At 35.8% G+C, this 26,321-nt stretch overlaps 2 protein-coding genes across 2 annotated transcripts; one reads left to right on the top strand and one right to left on the bottom strand.

Moving 5' to 3' along the window:
* Positions 1–20,611: 20,611 nt before the first annotated feature.
* On the bottom strand, positions 20,612–21,058 carry LOC117199319 (keratin-associated protein 15-1). Its single transcript, XM_033418557.1, has one exon. The coding sequence runs from the start codon at positions 21,056–21,058 to the stop codon at positions 20,612–20,614; it is 447 nt and encodes a 148-aa protein (XP_033274448.1).
* A 3,045-nt stretch (positions 21,059–24,103) lies between these two features.
* On the top strand, positions 24,104–24,619 carry LOC101279188 (keratin-associated protein 14-like). Its single transcript, XM_012539489.1, is given in 1 exon segment — positions 24,104–24,619. A coding segment is annotated over 1 exon segment (516 nt).
* The last annotated feature ends 1,702 nt before the right edge of the window (positions 24,620–26,321 follow it).

The following is a 26,321-nucleotide window of genomic DNA, read 5'->3' as shown; positions in this document are numbered from 1 at the left end:
TACTTACAGCACCTGGAAATTACACAACACACCTGGGGTCACACAGCGAGGTCAAGGGGAGAGAGAGGGAATGCATGGGTCTGAGGTTCAGCTTTTATAGAGGTTGAGGGTGAAGACCTAGGGTTTTATGGTCTTACTCTTTATTGGTGAATTAATACATAAGAGTGAGAATTTACAGTGCAGGAAGAGAAAAAGAAACAAATGGCCCAAATTGTCAGTTATTGAAATCAACCAAGAGCTCTAAAACAAAGGTGGCTTGACTCTCTTTATCTAATCATATGGCTGGAAATGTGTTTATTTGAGATACCTTCTTTGAAGTGGATGTCTCTTTGAAGTGGATGCCTGGGTAATCAAAGCTTAAGTCAGGCACTTGACTTACAAAAAGAAAAAAGCAAAACAAGACAAATGTCAAGGGTTTACACTACATGGTGAGAGTATTTCTTCTTTTTTTTTTTTTCCCAACATCTTTATTGGAGTAGAATTGCCCTACAATGGTGCCTTAGCTTCTGCTGTATAACGAAGTGGATCAGCCATATGTATACACATATCCCCATATCCCCTCCCTTTTGCATCTCCCTCCCACCCTCCCTATCCCACCCCTCTAGGTGTCCACAGAGCACTGAGCTGATCTCCCTGTGCTATGCGGCTGCTTCCCACCAGCCATCCATTCTACATTTGGTAGTGTATATATGTCCATGCCACTCTCTCACCTCGTCCCAGCCCACCCCTCCCCCTCCTCGTGTCCTCAAGTCCATGAGTATTTTTGAGATGTGGTTAACATCTACAATTAGTCCGCTTTAAGTAAAAGAGATTACCTGTGTAATGTGGGTGGACCTAAACCAATCAATTGGAAACCTTAAAAGCAAAAACTAAGGTTTCCCAAAGAAGGACTTGGAATGCTTTTAAGACTGCAGTAGCAAGTCCTGCCTGAATTTCCAGCCTCAGGGTGTGTGTGTGTGTGTGTGTGTGTGTGTGTGTGTGTATATATATATATATATATATACTATTGCTTCAGTTTATCTGGAGGCCCCAAAGATGCACCTTCCAAACAATTCCTCCAGTTTTCTATAGGTGGTGAAAATTTCCCTAAATCAAATCAAATCACCACTTAGCACTTAAGGTTATGACACGTGATCATGGTTAGAACTGTCAATTTATTTCCCAGGGTTTGCGTGCACAGGTGGTACATTACTCCCCACCTGTCCCTGAAACACTAGACACAAAAATATTGGGAGGAAAAGGAAAGAAGAAAACAAGGAGATAAATCTGGAGCAAGAGATATGGTGTCAAGAGGGCAGACTCATGTGGAGTGACACAGTGAGAGCCTTGGAACCTGTGAATGAAAAATGTTGCCCTCCATATTAGTAAACAAAGGAGGTTGCAGCCATCAAACCACTACAGTCATCCCCAGCAGTGAGCCCTGAGGGAACTCAGGATGGAGACAAATGTGCTGCCCACCACCAAGCTCTCAGCCACTGCAGCTCCCCAGCGGTGCACCCCAAGGGGACTCAGGATGAGAAAGCACAGGATACTGACCCTGGATAGCTAAGGTGTATATTAAAGGGATAATTTCAATGAGCCCAGACTCTTGCGTCTTCCCATACATAGAAAAGTGCTAAATTCATTAACTTGAGGTATCTGGTTTTCTTTAATTAATAGTAATCTTTTGCTGTTCCGACTACCTGGCCTTTGTTGCAAAAACTCCTGTACATCCTGGATCCTCCCTTACCTCTTCAGAGCAGTCCCTCAGAGTTCTTCTGAGAGGCTGTCTCCCCAGCTTGAAGTCTTCAGAAAGTCCTCCAAATAAAACATAGTTCTCAATTTTTAGGTTGTGCTTTTTTTTTTCAGTCGACAAACTCAGGGAAAAGCATTTGGTGAGGGAGATCCTAAGAACAGATATGACAGGGGTGAGAGATAGTGACCAAAAGGAAGAGAAGTCACCAAAGATCAATCACCTCTACAAAAATTATGCCCCAAGCTTTTACTTGTTCTAAGTGTGTTGTAGAAACACCATCAAGAAGTGTGTATCTTATTTCTCTTCTGGGGGCTCTCTAAATCAGCAGTTCAGGCAAGTGAAAACCAGATAAGCTCTCAAGCTTCTTAGCTAAATTCAAAACCAACTTATGCAGTTAATAGCTGTGATGCCTTGGGGCATGTTATTACTTAAGTGCTCTGTGACATCTGTGGAATGGGGGTAATAATAGTATCTACCTCACAGGATGATTGTCTTAAATGAATTAATACATCTAAAGTTTCTGGCACATAATAAATATGAATAGACACTATTTTTACTATTATTATTACCAAGTTGAGATTCCTTGTCTCTATTAGTTGTCTGATTATCTAATAGGTAGCCTATAAAATCTGCAAGGAAAGTGCTACAACATTCAAGCCAAATATGTTTCCAGCTTTACCTAATGTACAAAGGCATAAAAGATAACTGCTCTTTAGTGTTTACTAAAGAATCTACTGAGAATTTAAATTCATGACTTGAAATAACTTGGGTTAACTGATTTTTATTTTCAAGATATTTTCTCACCCTTCACGAATTGATTTTTATTGCTAAAAATAAAACAAGTAAGCATATGCTTTTTGATGAGTTTGAGCTACAGTGCTTAGCAGTTAGTCTGGCTGGCCTCAAATTTAATCACCTGGGATCAATTGAATTTAATTTAATAAAAAATCAACCATTTAAAGCTGAATAATTTGCAACAACATGGATGAACCTGGAGGATATTTTGCTAAGTGAAGTAAGCCAGACACAGAAAGACAAATACTGTGCGATATTACTTACATGTGGAATCTAAAAACGTCAAACTCATAGTAACAGAGAATAGGATGGTGGTTCCAGGGTCTTTGGGCTGGGGGAAGTGAGCAGATGTTGGTCAAATGGTATAAACATTCAGTTATGAAGTGAATAAGTTCTGGAGACCTAATATATAGCATGAGGACTGTGGCTAATAATAATGTATTGTATACCTGAAATGTTTCAAGAGAGTAAATTTCAAGTGCAAAAAAGAAGTTAACTATGTGAAATGATGGATATGTTAGTTCACCTGATTATGGTAATCATTTCACAATGTATATGTATATTACAACAGCACGTTGTACACCTTAAATGTATACAGTCTTTATTTGTTAATAATACCTCTATAAAGCTAGAAAAAAGTTGCCATTTAAATGTGCCATTTCACACTAAACATTCTATCCTCCTCATATATCTATAGATGGGGAAGAGGAAGAAAGAAAACCCCTCTCTTTCATAAAATTCACTAAGGTTTTATTCCCTTCGTTACAAGGCAATAGTTGTCAAAATTACCTTTGGACTCATCAACTTATTTTTATTTGTTCAATTTCTTCCTTTATTATATTTTCTTTAGGTCACTTTTAATCACCTTTGTCCAAATTTCCCGTTCTTTTCTCCAAACATTTCCTTTACTGCAAAAGATAAAAAATAATTCCTTTCCAACATGTTTACCTCCTTAAATTCTTCCTACATTATATCTCTAAATTAAAAGGAAATAATAGAAAAACGTACAGAATCAACTAAATCATCCCTTGACAGATTAGACAGAAACTATAAATATCAAAAACAGCTCCCTTTTTGGGGTAAATATCAAGTATGTGTTTGCATTTGAACAAATGCATATGTAGATTTTGAACTTTCTATATGTGAGGACCGTCTTGAAGACTATTTAAAATGAAATTTGTATTAATCTTTATCTGCATCAATTATAAGAGGAATACATTCAATTTTGAATATGACTGAAAGGTTTTTGAGCATCTAACCTCCAAGCAGAAAAAAAAGAGAAAGTACTTTTAATATGAGTTGATAAAATATTAAAGTTGGCTGTTTCAGTCTGAGTGTTCATCAGCTAGTGTTACTGAACTGTGAAGACATAATTTTAAACACATCACCTTCCATATCTTTTCTATGAGTCTCTTAAGGAAGAAAATTGAGTCTTCAGAAATCAAAATGAGAAGTGCAGAGAAAAGAGAAGAAATGTTTTGCTAAATTGCTTTAGTTCTTGTCATACAAAGATTGAGAAACAGTATTATAGTAGTATCATTGTATGAATATACCACATTTTCTTAACCCATTCATCTGGAGATGGATGTTTAGTTTGCTTCTGTCTTGAATAATGCTTAATAAACATGGGAGTGCAGATACTGCTGTTTCTATTTTGAGTGAAAGGTACTGAAGTTTCCATGGGTGACTTTATAAAGCATTGACCTTATAAAAAAATTAATATGGAGAAAAATGTAGTTGCAGAGAAGAAAAGATATGATTAGCTAGCGTTAAAGATACTAAGAACTTTAGAAGAGACAAGTACAATAGGAGAAATATAATATACAAAAATATTATAGACATCACTTATTAATTACCTAATTTAAGTCAGGCATTTTGAATACCTTACATAAACTCTGAAAAAATTACTATCCCCATTGTAAAGATAAGGGAATTGGATCAGACAGTGGAAGTGACTTGTCCAAGACCAAGCAGCTGGTAGGTGGTAAAGTTAGGATTTGAATCTGGATTCAAAACCCATGTTTTTTCTTTATGCTACACCCTGCTGTTGCCAGAGAGAGGCATCAGTGGTGATATTTGGGATAAATTGTGGACTGCGAGAGATGATATTGATTTTGTAGTCTTCACTGGTTAATTTATATTGAGCATTAATTGGTAAAACTCAATAGTTTTAGAAACCAGAAAAGAATAGAGAAAATGAATTTTGCTTAAGATCATAAGTTTTTCATTGGCATATACCTGGGAAAAATTTAGGAAACTTTAGTATAAGCCAACTGTGAGTAATTTTCTATAGTGTTTTGTTTTAGCATATCAAATTTTACATAAATTGAAATAGATATTAATAAATACTTTGTGTATAGCTGTTGAACAAGACCTATAATTTTAAGTAGAGGATGGACAGAAAATCACTTAAATAGAGGAAAATTCATAAGGCTCAGGATCACAACAGTGGGTCTCGGTCTAGTGGGATATGGGTGAAGGAAGAATAGTCATGTAAGCAGCAGATTCTAATCTTTCTTCATCCTCCTGCTACTCTCTCTTTTTCACCATGGGATATATAATGTCTCAAACCCTAACTTTTAAGGAAGGGAAACTTTGCAAATATTCTCCCAGGTGGAATAAGACATTTTGTGGGAGGTAGCCTAGGTATTTGGAAGGAGAATTTTTGAAAGAATAATCCAAATGGAGCACAGATTCTCAAGAAAAGGGAAGATGGACTCCTCTTCATGGAACATTTTCCTAATGTGCAATGTTGCCTAACACATAAAGTCTAGCTTCTCTGTGCTAAGAGTCGTTGGATTATTATTAGAGGGCAGATGGTTTGAACAGCAGAGGTCATATAAATGAAGCATTAATTAAATGTAGTTGTAAATAAAGTAATATTTGAAAGTAAAAACAAAAAATCATGGTTGTGGAAAGACTGTATTTGATTTTCTCAAGATTGAAGAGCCTCTAAAAATCCCTGATACAGGCAGACATCTTTTTCTTTAAGCAAGGCAAACGGCTGCAGAGGTACCTCTGTCCACCAGGGGGCATGTCACCATTGTTTACTCTCCACTTTCCACTTAGGAAATTTCGGAAGTAATTTTCAGAACTTTCATTCACTCCCTCTCTTGCTCATCAGCTCATTGATCATTTGATTATCTTTCAAGACTGCCTTTGGTCTCTTCTAATTTTATCCTGGAGTCTGAAGACCTTGAAGTTGGCTGGGAGTTTCTACTGCAAGTGTCGTTTATAGGCCGACTGAGAGACATTTTAAGATTGGAATAAATCTCTTCAAACTTTCTTTATTTCAAAGCCTAAATTCTTTGTTCTATTAAGCCTGACACTTCTGTTGAGGTAGAAACTGCTGCAAATTAGGAAGAGCACGACCTAGTTTTACATGCTTTGGATGGTTGTACTCCATTGCTAGTTTGCTGAGGATCTTTCTGACCTTACTTAGAACAATTCCCATGAAAATCAATGAAAAATTAGTGATACTTAAGGACACATAGAAAAAGCCCTAGAATACTGTCTAATGCTTCTTAAAGAAAAATATTCATTAGCAAAAATCCTTTATTTTTAGTTATTAAAGAGTATATAGATTTTTGAAACTACTGAACCATAATCCTTGGTGTACAGAAGGTACTACTGCAGCCTTTTTGCCTTTGTCAACAAAAAGAAAAGGAGATTTCTCTCTCTCTCTCTCACTTGCTCTTTCTCTGTACACACACACACACACACACACACACACACACCCCTTTATTACAATTTCAGGACAAATTGAAATGCAAATGTAAAATAGAATATAAAAACCGAGCATTCTCAGCCAATTGATTTTTAACACTTGAACCTGAAGGAAACAGAGGCTGTGTATCAATAATAGAAAACATGATTTTCAATTTGCCTTGCAAGGCACAGTCTCTGTAAGGTGAATCCCTCATACAGATCAGAGTTAAGCAACATAATGGAGAACAGCATCTGACGTGGTTTCTGAGGCATGCCATAAATCATATTCTATTTCAATTTGGAAATGTCTCTGCTGGCAACAACCTTTGCATTCGGGGATCAAGTGGAATACTCATCTCCTATTAAATCAATGCAAAATGTGAAGCAAAGCTTAGTGGCTGTGTTGTGGTTTATTTCTCAAGGGACTCTGGTAATTACAAGTGAAAAAACCCTGGACTGTTCTCATGATAGAAGGTTGTGGAAATAAATATACCAATACACAAGTGTTGCTTAGCAACATGGTTTTCGTAAGGAAAAAGCAATTGTTGAACCTTTCAGAAAGTCATCACTGTGAGTATACCATATTCCAGTGCCTTTAGTGAAAAGGTGAGAAAATTGGAAAAAGGTACAAACACTTTTGACCTCACTGTTGATGCTAAACTAGGATGTTTATGTGTAAGTTCCAATATTTATTTACTCATGCAAGAATTCACATTTTGGGGAACATCTGCTACAAGCTAAGTGTGCACTCCAAATGTGATGTCAATATCTCACCTCATCAGAACAACATCCACTATCTCTTAAAGAAGTAGCAGATTACAAATAAAATGATTACCATTTCATAGTACTTCCATATTTTTTAATGGCCATAAAATTGGAAAGAAGAGCAATATTGTAGGGGTCATTGTTTAAGACTGTTTAAAACATTATTTGTCTAGGTAGCCTTCTCTAATTACATTAAGTCCAATGAAATAAATAAAAATGAAATTTCTAGTATATAACAATAAAAAATAGAAACCTGGGTTGGATGCTGTATTAGATTTTTAATGAAGTATGTACTCAAATGGTAGGAAACAAACATACATAAATTTCCCAATACAAAGAGAAAAATGGTTGTCATAAGTAGCAATATCATAGAACAGAGGAACACTTCTGAGAGGGTGAAAGTAAGAACAGGCTTAGAAAGAGTCAAGTATTTCAATATATAAAAAACAGAGCAAGGTCAAAAACAAAAGCAAATGTATATAAAAGCATAGTATAAGAGGAACTGATGAATAATTTGAAGTGTGGCAAGAAATAAACTGGAAACAGTGGGTTGGAACCAAATCATAGATTATTATGTGAAAGAACTGTACTGAAAAGATGAGTTTGGATTCAGACTGAGCTAAGAATCCTGGCTCCAAAAGTTATTAACCCTGTGTGCCCTGGGGCATATTATTTGTTTTCCCTGACTTCTAGTACCAACCACACAGAGTTGTGAGAATTAAGGTACCTCATGGCAAGATGAGACCTCATATTTAAACAGCAATGAGAGCCAGGCACTTTATATAAATAAGTACAAGAGAGCCACACATAAGGATTCAGTATATCGTTTTTCAAATGGTATCTTAGCTTCCTTTTTTTTTTCTCACAAACAAACTTGGTTAGTGTGGTTAGTGTATTCAGTATGTAGAAATAATCTTTCACAAAGAAGTATGTGCTTTAATATTTTTAAAAACATAGAAACCTCTCAGTATTTTTTTCACTTTTGATAGAGACTAAGGTTCAAGAAATATTTCACCGCTTTTAAAATTTTACTGTATGATAGAAAACAGTGCAAGTACATTAAAAAATTCTAATCACATTGGTTCTCAGTTTAAAAGAAAGAGGTGAACTTCTGCAAAGTGAGGATCATATCCCAGGATAAAAGGAAATATATCTACAGTTTTAATCTATTGTCCTGTAGGAGTCAGTCTGAGACTTACCAGATTAAAAATAAAAAATCCGAGTAGCAAGATATCTTTTAATTTCTCCCTTTTAAAACCTTGAAAACCTATTCAAATTAAAAAAAAAAACACTAGGGCAATCAACATATGTCAGTTGAACAAAACTTGGAAGAATCATTGGCATACAGAGATTCTCTATAACTACTTATTGAATGAATGAATGATGACTGACTGAATGAATGATTGATTGAATAAATGAATGCAGGACCAATGTGGCCCACAGTTTTTGAACTCTGAAGTAAAGTATGTATCATATATGCCAACAGATAGTTCTCAATAAATCTTTATTCTTGTTATTATCATTGGCAAACCACTGAACATCTTTAAGGGAAGAAATGATATTATCTGAACTGATTTAAGAAGACAACTCTGTCTTATTATTCAACTCTGTTTTATCAATTAAATTCTGTTTTATTCAATGCAGAGACTAGATTTATGTGGAAAGTAACCAGACGCAGGGAAGTTCTTGCAATATTGTCTGACAAGAGGTCACACAGGCCTCCATAAGAGAGTAGGACAGAAATGAGAAGAAATGGTAGCTATTCAGAACATTTTAAAGTACAGACTAATCCGATTTGTTGTGAATGAAGGTTAAGAGAAAGATAAAAATCAAACGAATATCAAGATTTTTGAGACTCGGTTACAGAAGTAATGGTTTATCTTAATAGAAATAAGATATAACAATGAGTTCAAATTTAACAAGCTGCATTTGAGATAGTGATGGTTAACATACATGGCAAGACAGAACTTCCCTGGTGGTCCAGTGGTTAAGACTTCACCTTCCAGTGCAGGAGGTGTGGGTTCCATCACTGGTTGAGGAGCTAAGATCCCACATGCCTCGGGGCCATAAAAACCAAAACATAAAACAGAAGCAATATTGTAACAAATTCAATAAAGACTTAAAAAAAAAGGTCCACATCAAAAGATATATATATATATAAAACTACATGGCAAGAGGTATAAGAGATATCTAGGAATTAGTTGACTTTCAAGACTTTCTTAGGAAAGTAGTTAAGATTTTGAATGCAAATTTTAAAATTATCTGCAACTTTGATAGTGGAAAACATGAAAGAAGATGCAATTGTCCTGGGAGGGAATATGGAGCTTAAGAAAAGAGAGAGCATGGTACTCCATCTTGCAAGATTCCTACATTTGAGGACTGGATAGGAGGACATGGGAATGGAGAACTTATGGTGAGGTGCATGGTGAGAGATCTGAATGACACAGAATCAAATAAATAGTTTCACGAGAAGTTCAAAGGAAGAGAGAATTTCAAGAGAATGTAGAAAAATAGTCCTATGACACAGTTTAGGAAGGGCAGGTAAGGTTAAGAATGAGAAGAAAAGTACTGAGTTTGATCACTAGCAGGGCATTGGTGACCACTAACTCAGCATTTCAGCCGAGAGGAAGTGGCGGTGGCCAACAAAGAGTGAACAGGTAAGAAAAAGAAGAGACATCAAATATGAAGTTTATTTGTAGGGACTTCCCTGGTGGTCCAGGGGTTAAGACTCTGTGCTCCCAATGCAGGGGGCCCAGGTTCGATTCCTGGTCGGGGAACTAGATCTCGCGTGCATGCCACAACTAAGAGCACACATGCCACGACTAGAGATTCCTGCACACGGCAGCAAAGATTCCACGTGCCGCAACTAAGACTTGGCACAGCCAAATAAATAAGAAAATATTAAAAAATAAAATAAAAAGAAAGTTTGTTTGTAGATGTCAGTAAGGGTCATGGAGGTGAAAAATGGGGATGGGACATGTAAGTAGTATGGAGGCAGGGGAAGGGGCTGCGTCAGGCAATCAGATTTCACCAATTTGTTCATTTTTTCTCTGTTCTCATGATATGTGTATTTAACGTTACACTTTTTATTTGTTACAAGTTGATGAGTTGTATTGTGATTGTTTTGAGTCAGTCTAGATTGTAAACTCAGCATTTGCATGAGCGCCTTGAATTATTATTGTTCTAGTGACTAGACCTGGTAATGTCAGTGGAATGTAAGCTCTCCGAAGTCAGGAATCTTCCCTATCTTGTTCAACACTCTATACCCAGCATGTTTGACACATAATGGGTCAAAGGATGTTGACTGATTGACTGATTGATGTAGAAACCCTTTCTGACTCACTTGCTCTAATGTTTTACATGCATATCTACTTCCTTAATTGGATTCTAAGTATCTTAATGGCGAGAGGTGTCAGTTTTTAATTCTTTTGGTTTCCCACAGTTACTTTGAAGATATGTGATATTCTTAAATGGTTTCCAGAAGGGTGGGTGGCAATTAGATTAAATTATAAGGTGAAAAATATCTGATAAACTGTATTATCAGACTATTTTTAAAGGCCTACTTTTTAGGCATCCAGTTAGCTCAGGTTGTCCTAGATGCTTAGTCATGGCACATACTCTAATTCAGTGTTTTGAGAATTAATGTCTAAAATTATGTGAAATAATTACTTTAAAAAGATAAAAGATTTCTGAAAATGAAGTATTTTATTAGATTTATAATATATAAATAAATCTCTCCCACCACCAACTCCTAGGAAATTCAACTAAATATTAATGATCATGACATTTCTGCCTGCAGTTTCATTAAGGTGATAGATTCATCCAAATATCATGGTTGGACATCACAACCATTAGTAAGGCACAAAGGTTAGAATACTGGGTGCAATACTTTCTCAGACCACTCCCTAAAAACGAATGCATCAGAACCATTATCAACTGACATTCTGGAAACTTCAGTCAGGTCCTTAGGGTTCCTTTTAGCATCTCTCCTTCATTCTTTCTATCCAAGTCACTTTATTCTCTTCCTCATACCTTTAACTTCTCTCCTTCATTCTTCCTATCCAAGCTACTTAATTCTCTTCATGCTTTTCAAGATGGCTCTCAAATCCACGAAGGTTGCCATGATTCTTTCTGCAATGCCATTCACTATCTGTGCTCCACCCCTGTGTATCCAGCCAAAACTTTCTCCCTGTCTCATTCTTGACAAAGAATTTATACCAGATAGTGGGATTACAGAAATGGAGTTTACCATCTGAGCAGAGAATTCCCTGGATTTCCATCTTTAAGTTATGATCCCTTGTGATATCTCACCAGGTGGAGAAACTGGTCACCTTGCAACTGATACATGAGTGTCCAGGACCTATGGCTGAATGTGTGGGACTTACCAATCAATGTGCTGGCCCTTTTGTTGGGATTCTTCTGGTTTTGAGTATTAGCAATCTGCAAATTCTCTATTATGAGGACATTGTAATACAATACCTTTGAGAAAGTAGTAAATACCTGTATCTTCTATAGTACAATAGATGGTGTTCACAATGTAATGTATTAAAATACCATATAAACTGTAAAACACTATATGAAAATTAAGGAACATTAAAATTTGTTAAGAGTTTTACTTGAAATAATTCAAACTTGAATAGGTACTTGATTAATATGTTTTGATTACAAATATAAGCAGAGATATATGTGTTATTTTTTAATTGATTTAAATTTGCATCAACATACTTTCCTAATTGTTATTTATTCCTTTTAGAATAACAACTCTGATTTTGTCCTAAATCATCTTTCCTTCTAAGGTTTTGTAATTTCAACTGAAAAAACATGTCTAGAAATCTAAGATTTCTTCTATGACCATCTAGTGACCCATGGTAGAACCATTGTTTAATAGGAATTTTGTTCCACTTACTGGGAGAGAGATAGTGCAGTGTTATATAAAATAATGGAAAATGTTTGAGATAAGGTTAAGTAGAAGGACATGGAGTTAGCTGCTTCAGTAACTCCCATGTGGGTAATATCCTTAGCAAAAGTTTCTATATGTGAGTTTTGTATCATTAATGGGTCACAAAATCTATTTCTTGATGGTGACCAGTACTTCTTCTAGTGAGGAATAATAGAATAGGATAGGATGGGATGGGATGGGATGGGAAAAAATTTCAGAGTTATCTCACACATTTTTTTCTGAAAGTTTGGTTTTTAAGAGAGAGTAAGACACACACACACACACACACACACACACACACAGAGAGAGAGAGACACATACAGAGAGAGAGAGAGAAAGAAAGTAGGAGAAATAGGTTCTGAAGTAAAATGTGTTTCTCAGTATCGGTCAGGGTTACACATATTTGAAAGGCTCTGATATTACAAGAACTTTCCCTGTCTCCCATTGCCCTGCCTGCATAGTGAAGGCCACTGTGTCAGGGATGGTGTGGAAAATCTTCTAGTAGAAGAGCAGATACAGTTCTGGATACTGTTCTGGATACAGTTTTAAAGACTCATACATAGAAAGAGAAATAGTAAAATTCCTATGCAAAGTGTCCATTTTACTCTTCCAGCACTTGAAAACAATTTTCTTCTTGTGCTAGATGGAGTCTATTGTTTCTAATGCACTTAAATACACATGGGGATTTTCTTTCTTTCTGCTACAGTTTTTCTAACTGCCATGTAAGTTGTTTGAGGGTAAGAACTATGTTTCTTCATTTTGTAAACCCAAGGCCAGAACCGTGACTGCTACACTGTTGACATTCAGGGTTAAGTATCCACTGAAGAAATCTCCATGCTTTAGGACATATAAATTAAAACTAGTAAAAATAATACATCAAAGGACCTCACATTTGTGGCCACCTTCCATTAGATAACAAGTGTTTTTTTATATAATGTCTCTAATTCCTAGTCTAAACCTGCCAAATATAAGATTTTATTCAATTATAAAAATGAAGAAATTGAGGTTAGGAGGTAAGTCACCAAGAGTCACCAGTTTGTATGTCAGGAAAAAGTCACCCCTGATAACTAAGTTTAAAAGGAAAAAAAAAAATTAAGTAGATTTCTCAAGAAGAAGATGTGGAAACTGAGATGGGTCATATTTCCACCATAACTGAGCTCAGAGGATATTCAGGATCTCAGTTTCTCAATAAAAACAGCCTCTCTCTATTACTTAGTGTTATTAGTTTCAGAAAACACTTAAAAAAAAGGAAAACACTTTTATTCTTAATAGAGCTCATTTTATATATAAATATAAAATGGTTGTATATATTAAATTGTTGTATATGCAACAGAATAAGAACCATAGACAAATAATGAATAGTTATGTGTACTCATTGAAATATAAGGCATCTTTGGGGGTTGAGCTGAAGAATCAACAAACTAAATAAATCCTAATTCCTCATAATAGAATTTGTACAAAAATGGCCTATTTCATAATTTTTAAGGGGCTAGAATGAATTTGCATTCACTTGACCACTGCTTCACAGAAGCCTGGTACTATGAACTTAAGCAATTTAGAATTTATCATTACAGACTTGCATTCCTCTGTTTCAAAAGGCAGCAAAAAATATTCCGTGCATGACATACAAAAGAGCAAATTAAAATGTTTCATAATTTTAATTTTCTTGTTGGTACTTTTTGTGTTCCTTCTATATTAATGTGAAATCTGATTACTTAAGTCGATCTCATAATAGTTGGAAATCTCTAATTTAGTTGTTATGAGAACGTGGTAGCCACATGTGTTTAATGAGACTGCATTGTGCAATATATAAGAAAGCCTGCTCTTTGCTTGGGTCTTCTGCATGAACACTCTTGTCTTTGTGTAGAGGTGTCACAATTTACGTAAAATAGAGCCTCTCTTCAATTGCAGACAATTTTGTCCAATTCTCCACACTATTTCTTTCATGTCATCATTTCTCAATTTGTACTTCACTTGCTCAAAAAATATTCTTAGATACCCATCATGCATATGGCTATAATTTTTCAGAGTGTTTTTCAGCATTCATTTTACCTTTTACTGGCCTTTACAAAATAAATTTGAAGAAATGCAATTTGTTAATGGTATAGATTCTTAATAACAAAATGCTACATTTTTCAAGGCCTTTGAAAAAGTAATGCTCAATATTTCCTTGATGTCAAAAGCTTAGAAAATATTAATAAGGAAAATAGATACTTTATTATCTAGAAGACTGTGATGGTTCACCATCATCAGGATGTGCTCTTTTTAAATTAATTAATTAATTATTACTCCTTGCATTGGGTGATATGTTAAAAAGATAAAGTTTTAAAAGTAAAGCTGAGTTTATAATACATCACTAACTAGCTGTATGATCTTGGACAAATTGACTTCTTTGTACATTATTTAAAAACAAAACAAAAACAAACAGACAAACAACAAAAAAACTGAACTCATTGTCTTGTTTTATGGATTATAAGAGTATATTGTTATAACATATATTATTAAAAATGGAAGCCCTCAAAATTTAGACTACTGCTTTTAAAAGTAACATAAAAGTGGATGAAATAATGACTGTAATTGTGATAACTAATTTTTATTTTTGTCTACAATGAAAATTTTTAAATGTTGTGATCTTTTTTTCAGCCAGCAATAAAAGTCTAACAATATAATTTGGTATTAATGGAGCAACATTGTTCAAAACGTCCTTACACACAAGCATGTTTGAAATTGTCATTAATAAGAAATATGTGCTGCTTCTGAGATGGAACATTCAGCTCCTTTGAGAGGATTGCTCTGTCTCCAAAATTTTCTACTGTTCATCAGGAAACATGACCTGTCTGCAACATAATAAGATACATGTCAGAAACATCAGGAAATAACAGAGATTTTTGTCAATCAAGACAACTTCTGAGGGACAGAAGATATCAAGGTAGTTTTCTACATTTAATAAATAATTTATAACTAAAGTGCTGTGCTCCCTTAAAAGAAGAGTGACTCAATTGTTAGCATTTTATTAAATGATACTCTGAAGGTAACAAATTATGAAGAAGATATAGTTCTTGTCTTGGGGCTTCCTTTCAGGCAAGTGGGCAAGAGTTGGAAAAAAAGGATATAACCCTCTAACTACAAAATATTTCTAATACCTTTCTGGCCAGAATGATTCCAAATGATAAAACATGAAAAAAAAAGTGAATTGCAAATATATTGCAAAAAATCTATTGACTAAAATAATCAAATGAAAGTTCTCATTTAAAAATCTGCCCCCCAAAATGCACATTAAATTGAGATGACAGAATGAAATTCTAAAATTATTACTCAGAAATTTCTATTGATCTCCAGTTTCTTATATAATATAATCTAAATTTGTAACTATGATACCCATGGCCAAATAACCTTTCTACTTCAAGCTGAAGCTTCTTTTCCACACACAAAGGCAAGGGAGTATCCTCATAGATACTCTTTGCCTATTTCACTTGTCCTATTTCCTGTGACTTTAATCTGCCTGTTCAAATGTATTATCTTCTAAGTCCTACCTTGAGCTTTACTTTTTCTGGGAAATGTCTTCCAATCTTCATGTCTTGTCTTGTGAGATTAAATCAGTCTAACTAAAATTATAGTTAGTTTACAGTATTGTTGATAGCTGTGTGTCAGTTTCATTACATTATTACCTAAACTTGTATTCTCCAGGACCTAGCATAAACCCTGGCATATAGCAGGAACAAATAACTGTTTGTTTAAATAAACTTGTTTTCTTGTATTTGAAATATTAATCTCTTTGAGTAGATGAAATATTTAGCATGAAATATTTGGTAGATACAACTGAAGAAGTTCATAGTAAAGTACCCATATGATGAATTGAATTGAAATGTTGAGATACTTAGAGAGTAAAACTTGTGATGTCAGCTTCAAAGCCTCAAATTGAAGAAATGTAGTTTATGATCAACTCCATCACTGCTGGCACATACTAAAAGAGTTGAAGTCTTTTTTGTGGAGTACACAGAATGAGTCAGATAAATTGAAGAAAGCTCTCAGAATGTCCAAGAGATATTGCAGCAGAGTCTATAAACCAGAAATTGGCCTCAATTGGTCTTGACTATTTGAAACAGAGTGAGAAGATAACTAAGTCTTACTATTACTTTTTGGTCTGGGATGATCAGAATAGGTGTGATCCCAACAGACAACTTAGACATTCTAGAGCTGAGAAGCTTGTCACAAACATACCATTTTCTTTTCTCTAATTGCATTTGAACAGATCATTATAATTGTGATAGTTGTAAACATAATCACAACTACTATATTTATGTGCAACAGTGGAATAATATTTGCCAAGTAAGTATTCAACATTATTTTAGATTTATGAAGTATAAATATATTTATTGGGTAGTCATCATTCATAACACCTCATTAATCCATGGAATAAAGTACTATTGCATTTTTACTGTTCTAGCCCTATCCCAAACATCTCATTCTCAGAATACCCATCTAAATCAGTGGTTCTAAACAAGGGATAATTTCACTTCCAGGGGACATTTGGTAATATCTGAAGACATACTTGTTTGTCACAACCGGGGTGAAGAGGGGATGGTAGTGGGAAGAGACCAGGGATGCTATTAAACATCATACAATGCACAGAACAGCCCTATCCTAACAAAATAGTATCCATCCTAAATGTTGATAGTGCCAAAAGTTATGGAAACTGTGAAGAGAATGAATACATGTATAAAGTACAGGAAACAAAGCAGGAAAGTAGAAAATGATAAAAGAAGGGCATGACAAACAATGGGGGCATGAAAGAAGTTAATGAAGCAAATATGAGAAATATGATGACAGAAATAGCATAAGTTGAGCAAATAGATTAAAAATGATCTTGGAAATAAATTCTCTGAACATTGTCCTCTGCCCTAATAAGTCTCTTGTGCACAGCTGGGTCATAGTTGTGTTCTTAGCAGAACCACACTAAAGAGGCCAGAGGGCTCATTAGCAGAAAAGAAATAATTTTTGTGAACAAATATAGACATTTTATTGAGACTTAGTTATTCTAGTGAGTGATCATGAAATTGTGCTAGAAATCTCTCTTACAAATTAGACATAAGAATCTGAAAAATTGATTATTAAAAAGTATGAAAATAATTTTGTAAACTGAGAGGAAGAAAAATTGATTATTAAATCAATTGATTGATTATTAAATTGATTATTAAAAAATTGAAAAATTGATTATTAAAAAGTATGAAAAATTGATTATTAAAAAGTATGAAAATAATTTTGTAAATTGAGAGGAAGATTGCTTATAAGTAAAATTTTGATTTACTCTCACTTTCAGTCTTGTGCAGTAATTTAAACTATATTTTTTTATGAAACAGAAACTGTGAGCCCAGATTTTCTTGGAAACAGAGACTTTGACGGTTAATTTTATGTGTCAGTTTGGCTAGGCTATGGTGCCCAGTTGTTTGGTCAAATACTAGTCTTGCTCTTGTAAAGGCATTTTCCAGATGAATTTGTCATTTATAATCCATTGACTTTAAGGTGATTGCTCTCACTAATGTGGGCAGGCTGATTCAACCAATTAAGACCTTCAGAGAAGAAGACATTCTGCCCATCGAAAGCGTGCTGCCAGACTCTGCTTGCATGAGTAGTGTAGCAAGTGTGTGTGTGTGTTTCCTTTAGGCTAAGAGGGTTGGCTCCACAACAAGTGGATCCTAGCAGAGGAAAGCTGGGTAGGTGCAGCACTGGTGGTGGGCAGGAACTGAGGGTGAGGACCTACAGAGAAGTTATGGAAGTGTGTGTGCTGTCAGGGTAACGGTTCAGTGCAGAGGGTCCCATGGAGTGGGACGGGTGGTAAGACGGTGGTTTCTGGAAAACATACCACCAGAAAAGAGCTAGTATTCAGACATGAGTGATAAGTGAGTATATTCAACAGCAAAGACAGAACCATAGGGGACACTTAGCACTGGCTAAGTGGAAAGACTTTTGATGTCCCTTTTGAACATCTCAGAATATCACCAGACAATCTGTTAACTAAGCAAAATGAAGTGTATTCAAACTTCCTGCAGAAAAGGGAACACCGTTGCATGGAGGCATTTGGCTGCGTCTCTATAGACAGACATTAGAAGTGAGATCTTGGGCTCAGATGGTTTCAAGGCACAGAATTGATCAGCACTGGGCAAATTTATTAGTTGATAGTTTAGAATTGATGGGCATGGCAAAGAGGGGGTACCAACACGAGTCTCTTGAAAAGTTAACTGTTGCTTAATTAGAGAGCTATTTTTCAGGTCTGCAGACTGTTGTATTCATACTACAGGAGTTTCCTGAAGCATACAGTGAAATGATTTATTGGTTTAGTCTCATCTTTTCCCAGGAAAAGTTTCCTGAATCAACTAGCTCATGCTGACACAGTTGGTCTAAAGCAGATTGAGACGGCCTCAGCTGTCATTTCCTTTCCTCCCATCCTTTCTCTTTGGCTTGAAGAGGAGAAGCCAGGAGGAGCACATTAATGGAAGACAAGGGAGATCAAAGCAGGTAAATAAAACGATTGGGCCCCTCCAAGTCACAGGCGGCCTACGTAATCACATGACAGGCTTGAACTCAGGATAAAGGGAGGAGGCTTTAATATGGCTGTAAGACTGGTTCTTAATTTATACTGGAGTAAACTTAACTACTAATATGGAATAAAATGTTCCTTAATATCTTAATGTGATCATAGATCTGCACAAGGTATTATTCAGAAATTCAGGGAAGTTAGAGTCTGCAGGTCAAGAGTGAAGTTCCATAGCAGGAGAAAAATGAAGCACTTTCCTAATGATGCCCTACTGGGTCCAATCTGTTTAATACATCACTTGCATTTAAAATCAAAGATGGCCACCCAATAATTCTGAATTGTTTCTCACATTCAGTTGTAAGGTTTGACTTTCACTCAGTGAGTCCTATATAGGGTCTAATATAGGAATTAATTTTTTTGATTGATTAAAGTAAAATAAAGTATATTGAACTTAATTCATGGAAAAATCTTTTTTTCAGTTATTATTATACAATTTGTCATTATTTCGGCTTATTTGAAATCAGAATAAATTTCATGAACATGGAAACTATGAAAATGTAGCTCTCAGAACTTCCCTGGTGGCACAGTGGTTAAGAATCCGCCTGCCAATGCAGGAGACATGGGTTCGAGCCCTGGTCCAGGAAGATCCCAAATGCCGTGGAGCAATTAAGCCCATGCACCACAACGACTGAGCCCACGTACCACAACTACTGAAGTCTGTGCACCTAGAGCCTGTGCTCTGCAGTAAGAGAAGCCACTGCAATGAAAAGCCTGTGCACCACAACGAAGAGCAGTCGCCGCTCGCTGCAACTAGAGAAAGCCCGCGGGCAGCAGCAAAGACCCAACACAGCCAAAAATAAATAAATTTAAAAAAAAATGTAGCTCTCATATCTCCCACTTCAGGGAGCATAACTGACTTACAGTCCCAGCTGCCAGTCTCTGAATCTACCCCCGCGTTTATGCCAAGGTCATGCTGTGCCCTGTTCTTGGCCAGTGACTGAGCTTGGCAGGGATACTCAGGCAGGCCCATCTCTGTGACATGCGGGTGACTTACCAAAACTTTCTTGGAACTGCCTGAAGAAGATTATTCTAATGCAAACTTCCTTCCTTCCTTCCCTCTTTCCTTCACTGAGTTCAGACCTGCATTGTTGTCTGCTGGATCTCCCAGAATTCTCCAGCTACCTCCCCATTTTCACTGACAGGTATTTTCCCCAATAAATATCTGTCATGTCAAATCCTAGAGAGCAGCTATTTCTCAAAGGACCACAACTAACACATTAGAACAGCAAGATTTATATTTTTATATGAACTGGTAATTTACACTTACTATTGTCAATAATGAGTTTTGTGTGATATTCTCACCATTCTTTGAAGTTTCTGTTCTTTGTGTTCCCTTTGAAACATGTTTTTATCACCATTTTGCACTTGCTACATGGCAGTGAGTTAAAATAGTGTGTGTGTGAATTCCGTGAAGGCAGGGAATTTATGTCTTCATTCAGCATAAATGCCTGGTCTAGCACCAGAACACAATAAATATTTTTCAACGAATGCCTACCTAAAAACAAAATTTTCTAAAGCAATTAGGTGAACAAATGCACCCATTGAGGAATATAAACCTGTTAAGACATAAGATATGCCATATATTTAGATTCTCTAAACTTCCTCTTTTCTACCCAGCAAAATATTAATGAAACATACGAAACAAAGAAAACAACAACAAGATGTTTAGCTAATGAAGACAGTTGAAGTTACTGGATGCATTCACTAAATGTACCATATGGATAAAAAAATGGAATGCCATAATTCATGCTAGAGAAATAAGTTTATTTTAAATGCCATATCTATTTGAAATACACTTAAGTGAAAGAGTCTCAGGAGGAAAATAAGAATCTTATTAAGATAGTAACAGAAATGATTCAGAACATTGGTATAGGAATGAAAATTCAAGATATATCTCACATGTCTGATTTAGAAAAGGTTACAGGCCAAGGTTACTTTGTTACTTCTGGGAGGACTGTGATAGCGAGTCCTAGTGTTGAAGATGGTCAGTAGTCAAAGATGTTGGAGAGGCTGAGTGTTAAAGTTTCATAAAGTGCAGATATAACCATGAGGTAACGGGAGACATTCAGTAAATTTATGCAAAAAAACGAGAGCTAAAGGCTGGTTGGTAACAAGATGATTGGCAATTCCTGGAAGAAAAGTAAGTTGGGCAGCAGAAGCTGGATCCACACCCCAGAGACTGCAAGCCAGTATTTCCATAACCAAAAGATCCAAGGCCAGTATTTCCAAAACCTAGAGATCCAGTGTAATTTGTTTGGCAGGGACTGTGGAAGATGATATTTTTTGGATGGAAGTAGGATTTCTGGTAGGATCTGGTCACAGCCCAGGGTGTCTGGAAGCTGGTGGGCTTAAAGAAGGTCTCATGACAACCCCTGTGGAGAGAGGACCCCAGCTGGAAAGTGCTGGGGTGGGGGTAGATTATATTGCTGGGGTAGAAAGAATCATAGGTGGAAACTGGGTACCCCAGGTAACCTCTGAGGGAGAGGGAGGAGAAGTTTCCGGAGCTGCAGTTGAAAGACATGTTGCAGGAGTTCTAAGTTCAACTGAGTTGCAGAGGGAAGTTTGTGAGTGTGAACATTACCTTCTATAGTGGACAGTTATATACTGTACTCTAGCAATGGGTGTAATAGCATGTGCCCATTTTAATAAGAACGCTTAATTAGGTTCTAGTCCAAATGAAATACATTAACCTTCAAAGACCTTTTTTTATGAATGTGGACTTTTAAATGAAAGAATTGCATTCGTTTTTTAAAGTAATTGTTCATGAAGCAAAAATGTTACTGTACTATAATTGTACCTATAAGATTGGTGTTTTATTCATCCTATCCTTAAAGATATTGTATTGAATGGGTAACACAGTGAGAATTTTGTTGTGTTTAAGGCTCTAAAAAATACTTTGTGTTCTGGAGGGGACATTTATTTAGTTCAAAGTTTAGCAACCAGGTTGAGAAAAAGAAACCCTCAATATCTGCTCCATCTCCCAAATTTTGTGTACCTTATAGAAGAAATAACCTACTTACAATCCTCAATTGGTACAAACATTAGATGAGTGTTTAACACATTTACATTCTAGTTTTCTTATAGCACAGGTACCCAAGCTGCTCTTGTGTGCATGAGTTTTTGATTTAAAAATAAGGGTTCAGTATTTGCAGGAGTGCTTTGAAGATTACATTATAAAAATACTTAAGTCAAGAAATTTTTGTTCTGAAGTTGATTTGCTTCTTGAAACAACTCATCAATAAATTTAATTCTCAAAAAAATCTCTATCCCCATAAAGTTTAAGTAACTTTTGGTGGTGTTGATGTTACTGAGAAGTAAATGATAAGCAGTATACATTAAAAATGGGCTTTTATTCCCTTAGTTTTCACTCATAGAGTGGGATTTTTATTACAGAAGGTAAGTAAAATCAAGAAATTAGGAACGTGTCTACCCCGGGTAAACTTCACCGAAAGATCAAGTTAGAAAAATTCATAGTCACAAATGATCTTTATAAATTGAACTGAGAGTGGAGGTTATCAAAATGTATGATAATGTAAAAAAGAGAATGAATCCTTTTGGGACCTCTGATGTGGTAAATATATCAAATGACGTATATATATTCTGCCTAGAGGACTGGTATAAGTATTTTTCTAGACTCTCTCATAAAGTTCATCATCGCTAACTGTAAATAGAGTAGTGCCTGGTACAGGGGATGGCTTAAGATAACCTGTGGGTATAGGCAAATATCTTAAGACATCTATCTTCAAAAATTGATGTATTGTCCAATGGAAATGAGCTGAGACTCATTCTATGAAGACTTGAAATTACTAAGTGGAAGTTTTGAGAAAAGATTCAGCTAAAAATCTAAAACAAGGTACTTTTGCAGGTAAGTGAGATTTCCATCTTGGGGGCACTTATTAGATATCCACCTAAAGAGGTATTGTAAATAGGATTCCAAAATGGTAGAGTACTGAAGGTAATTGCAAAACTCCCTTCCAAACTGTAGATTTTATGAGTCTGAACATTTTGAGTAGACAAATTGGTCTTCAATTATGTTGCGTATACTAGGTAACATAATACGTGCTCCATTTCTGTAATAAACAATTCTTATTTATTAGGCTTCTTAATTATGAATAGAAAAAACATTCTAGTAGATTCCTAACCTTCCTGTTTTATTTGTTAATAAATTATTGAACATCAAAACATCCATATAAATATTTAACTCAGCTAAATTGAATTTGCTTGCTTCAATGTCATCCACTCTTATATAAGCTATTTCTGTGGAAGAATATTCTATGAGATCAGATATTAAGTAATTTTGAACATCCTTTTCTCAACAAAATGGAGGTTTGTGTACCCAAGCACTTTTGTTCAAAAGTAGAAGGGAAATGTTTTTCTATGAAATGAACAAATCAAACAGCACAGAAGCCACAGAAAGATAAACTTTCTTAATCTCTCCTCTTCTTCAAGGTTGTCAGTCTTCATTAGCCTACTACACAGAGGTGGAATACAAGTCATAGAACAATAACAACAAAAAAAAAATGACGATTATTTTAGAAATTTTCTAATACTTGTCAGAAACACCTGAAAACAATTTAAGTCAAAGTGATATATGTCGCTTTCTGAGGCAAAGGAAAAATCTGCTTAAGATGACTCCTTTGCTCCAAAAGTTCAAGGCAATTACCTTATAAACTTTCTATAGAAAAGGGGCATTTTTCAGATTCTGGGGAATCCTTTTAGTGGTAAACATTGCCTCTGATTAGAGAGAGAAATACTAGGCATTTTTGCCACATTTTTAATGTTTGTTTTTTCCAGCATCTTAGATAAATAACCTCTAACATTCCAAACTAATATAAAGAAATTTATATTTAATACTTAACTCATTCTACAGTAAAGACACACACAGAAGACAGAAAAACTAAGACTGACTCATTAGTTTGCATACAATTTTAAGCAGGGACATCAGAAATAAGGGGAGCTCTCAGTTAATATTTCACTAAAGCCATTAAAATCAAGATCAGATGTAAAAAAATAATCCTCATACATCTGCATGTTACCATTGCTGCTTCCTGATGGCACTGTCCATTAGGTAAACTTTCCACTTCCTGGTAACAGTCAATGCATGTTTTTGCTTTTGAAAAAATGACTTTGAGTAGATCAGTTAGCAACTTTGTTATCCAGATGGCAACGATTTTGAGACAGACTTTGAAAGGGGTATCAATTATTTTTAATTAAGCCCGCTTCCCTCAGCCCAGACACTACATCTAAAGTTTTCTGAGTGATCTGCTCAGTGACCTTTGGTAGATAAGGATGACTAAGAGCTTTGAAAATTCAATACTATTACCTGATTCCAATTACCTGAATTCCAAGGCACAAACATGACTGCACTTTCCAGTTGTAAAAACACAAATACTACATATGTATAACTATGCTGATCTTTTCCAATTCATTTAAAAAGAGGAAGGTGACTTGTTTTTATAAACCATGTGGATGACACAGTCAATGATAAGATTATATAAATGCCCCTGTCGAAAAAGCGACATTCAAACTTAGAGTATTCCCATTGTAAGTTACATGTCCTGTCAACATGTCCTACTACCGCTGCTCTGGAAACTTCTCCTCCCGCTCCCTTGGGGACCACCTGCGCTACTCAGGCTTCTCCTGTGGCTCTTCTTACCCCAGAGACCTGGTCTAAAGCACTGATCGCTGCTCTCCCAGCTCCTACCGTCTGCACTCCTCTCTCTACACTGGCTGTCAGGAGACTTGCTGTGATCCCATCAGGTGCCAGACATTCCATGTTGTGTCCGGTCCCTGCCAGACGTCCTGCTACAACCGGAGGACCTCCATGTTCTTCATTCCCTGCCAGATGACTTACTCTGTGTCTCTGGGCCTCTGGGCTTTGGCTCCAAGTAACTTTCAATCTTTTGATTGTGGCATCCCATCTCTGGGCTTTGGATCCAGTGGTTTCCAATCAGCGGTTTGTGGTCCCAGTGCTTTCTCATCCCTAAGTTGTAGATCCAGCTTTTACCTTCTGACCTACCTCTCTTCTAGGAGCTGCCAGTCTCTTTCTTTCCAACCAACCTGTGGACCTGGCTTCTACTAATATTATGCGTGAACACAATACCTACTACATCTAGAAATTTAATGCAATACCTGCTATATCAATATCTATACTATTTATTGACCTTTTGTTGTACATTTAGCTTATAAATTTGACTTCTACTGTTACCTACTATGGCTTAGGGGTAATTTGAATACCACTAACTGGTATTACTAGTAGAAAAAAATGTTGTAAGTTTAAATAAAAATATGGTAGGGCTTCCCTGGTGGCGCAGTTGTTGAGAGTCTGCCTGCCAATGCAGGGGACACAGGTTCGTGCCCCGGTCCAGGAAGATCCCACATGCCGCAGAGCGGCTGGGCCCGTGAGCCATGGCTGCTGAGCCTGCGCGTCCGGAGCCTGTGTTCCACAACGGGAGAGGCCACAACAGTGAGAGGACCGCATACCAAAAAAATAAAAATGTGGTATATGACATCCACATATTGGCTTTAACATTATTTGTTTACTTTTTGTCTTCAAAACTACTTCTAAATATCTGGCTGAATATTTCTGTATCTTGTATTCATCATTTAAAAAATCTTTACTTTAAAATGTAAAATTGCCCAGTGTCCTTTAGGTTTGGAAGAAATTATTTCATCTTTTACTCCATCTGTTAATATCTTTATATGATAAAACCTGAAAATACATTTTTAAGACTACAAACAAATAACTGTGACCTTTGGTTTTGTCGTGGGTTAGAAATGAATATTTTTATATAAAATAGTTACAAATTGTAAGGTGTATTAAATTGACTACATCATATAATTCCGGAAGGAAAGTTAATCATAAATACATTCTAAAATATTTGAGAAATTGAAATGGGGATATTCAGTAAGAACTTAGATTTTAGTGAGTTAGATTTGGTGAGAATTCCAGTTCTCCCAGCTTTACAGGCATATAAGAAATCAAATGAAATTTCTAATTGCTTTATAAATGAAACATCTAACACATTCCAGCACTTATTAGCAAGTAAGCCCAACATTTTCCATACAATCTGTTATACAAGTTTGATGGAGTCCCAATTGCTACTATTTTTTTAGTTCTGTTGATAACATTTGTTTAGAAAAAAACAAACAAAAAGAAAATGAAATTCAAAAACAATGCAAATATTCTCTTGTTACAACATTCAACTAAATGTTTAAGGAGCTGATCACTCCTGAATCAGCAGTTATGCTCCAAACTTTTATCCATTATGTCAAGGACAACATTACTGAAAGATACAGATGACCTAGATTCTCACCCACAGGGTAACCATATGTCTTGGTTTATTCCATTTGTCTCAGCATCCAGTCTCATTTGGTAATTGTCTTAGATTTTTCACTTTTTATTTATAATGAATAATTGAGTTAACATAAGTGATGATCAGTTTAGGAAACCACTTTTCTTTTCCTATGGTTTCATCTAGTGGAGTATGACATACATGTATAGTGTACAGAGTTTTCACTTTAACCAGTGTTAAATCTGAAAGAAGACAAGCCATATCCTATCCTTTCTTTGGTCATCCTGCCTGAACAAAATGGAACTACTCCTTTTATTGCAGAGGGACCATGGAAAACAAATTACACTCAGATACAAGCGGTAGGACAGCTCACATGTTCAAATCTTGCTGGAGGGTCATTTGTCATTCTAACCTAGTCAGTACTGCTACGGCTCTTTCCACAGCCTGCAAGATGCAATAATACACCCCAAACTACCAGTTGGTGGAGAT

This window comes from Orcinus orca, chromosome 5 (assembly GCF_937001465.1).
Source record: "Orcinus orca chromosome 5, mOrcOrc1.1, whole genome shotgun sequence".
In the NCBI taxonomy this organism is placed as follows: Eukaryota; Metazoa; Chordata; class Mammalia; order Artiodactyla; family Delphinidae; genus Orcinus; species Orcinus orca.
This window is presented reverse-complemented; position numbering and strand designations above follow the sequence as displayed.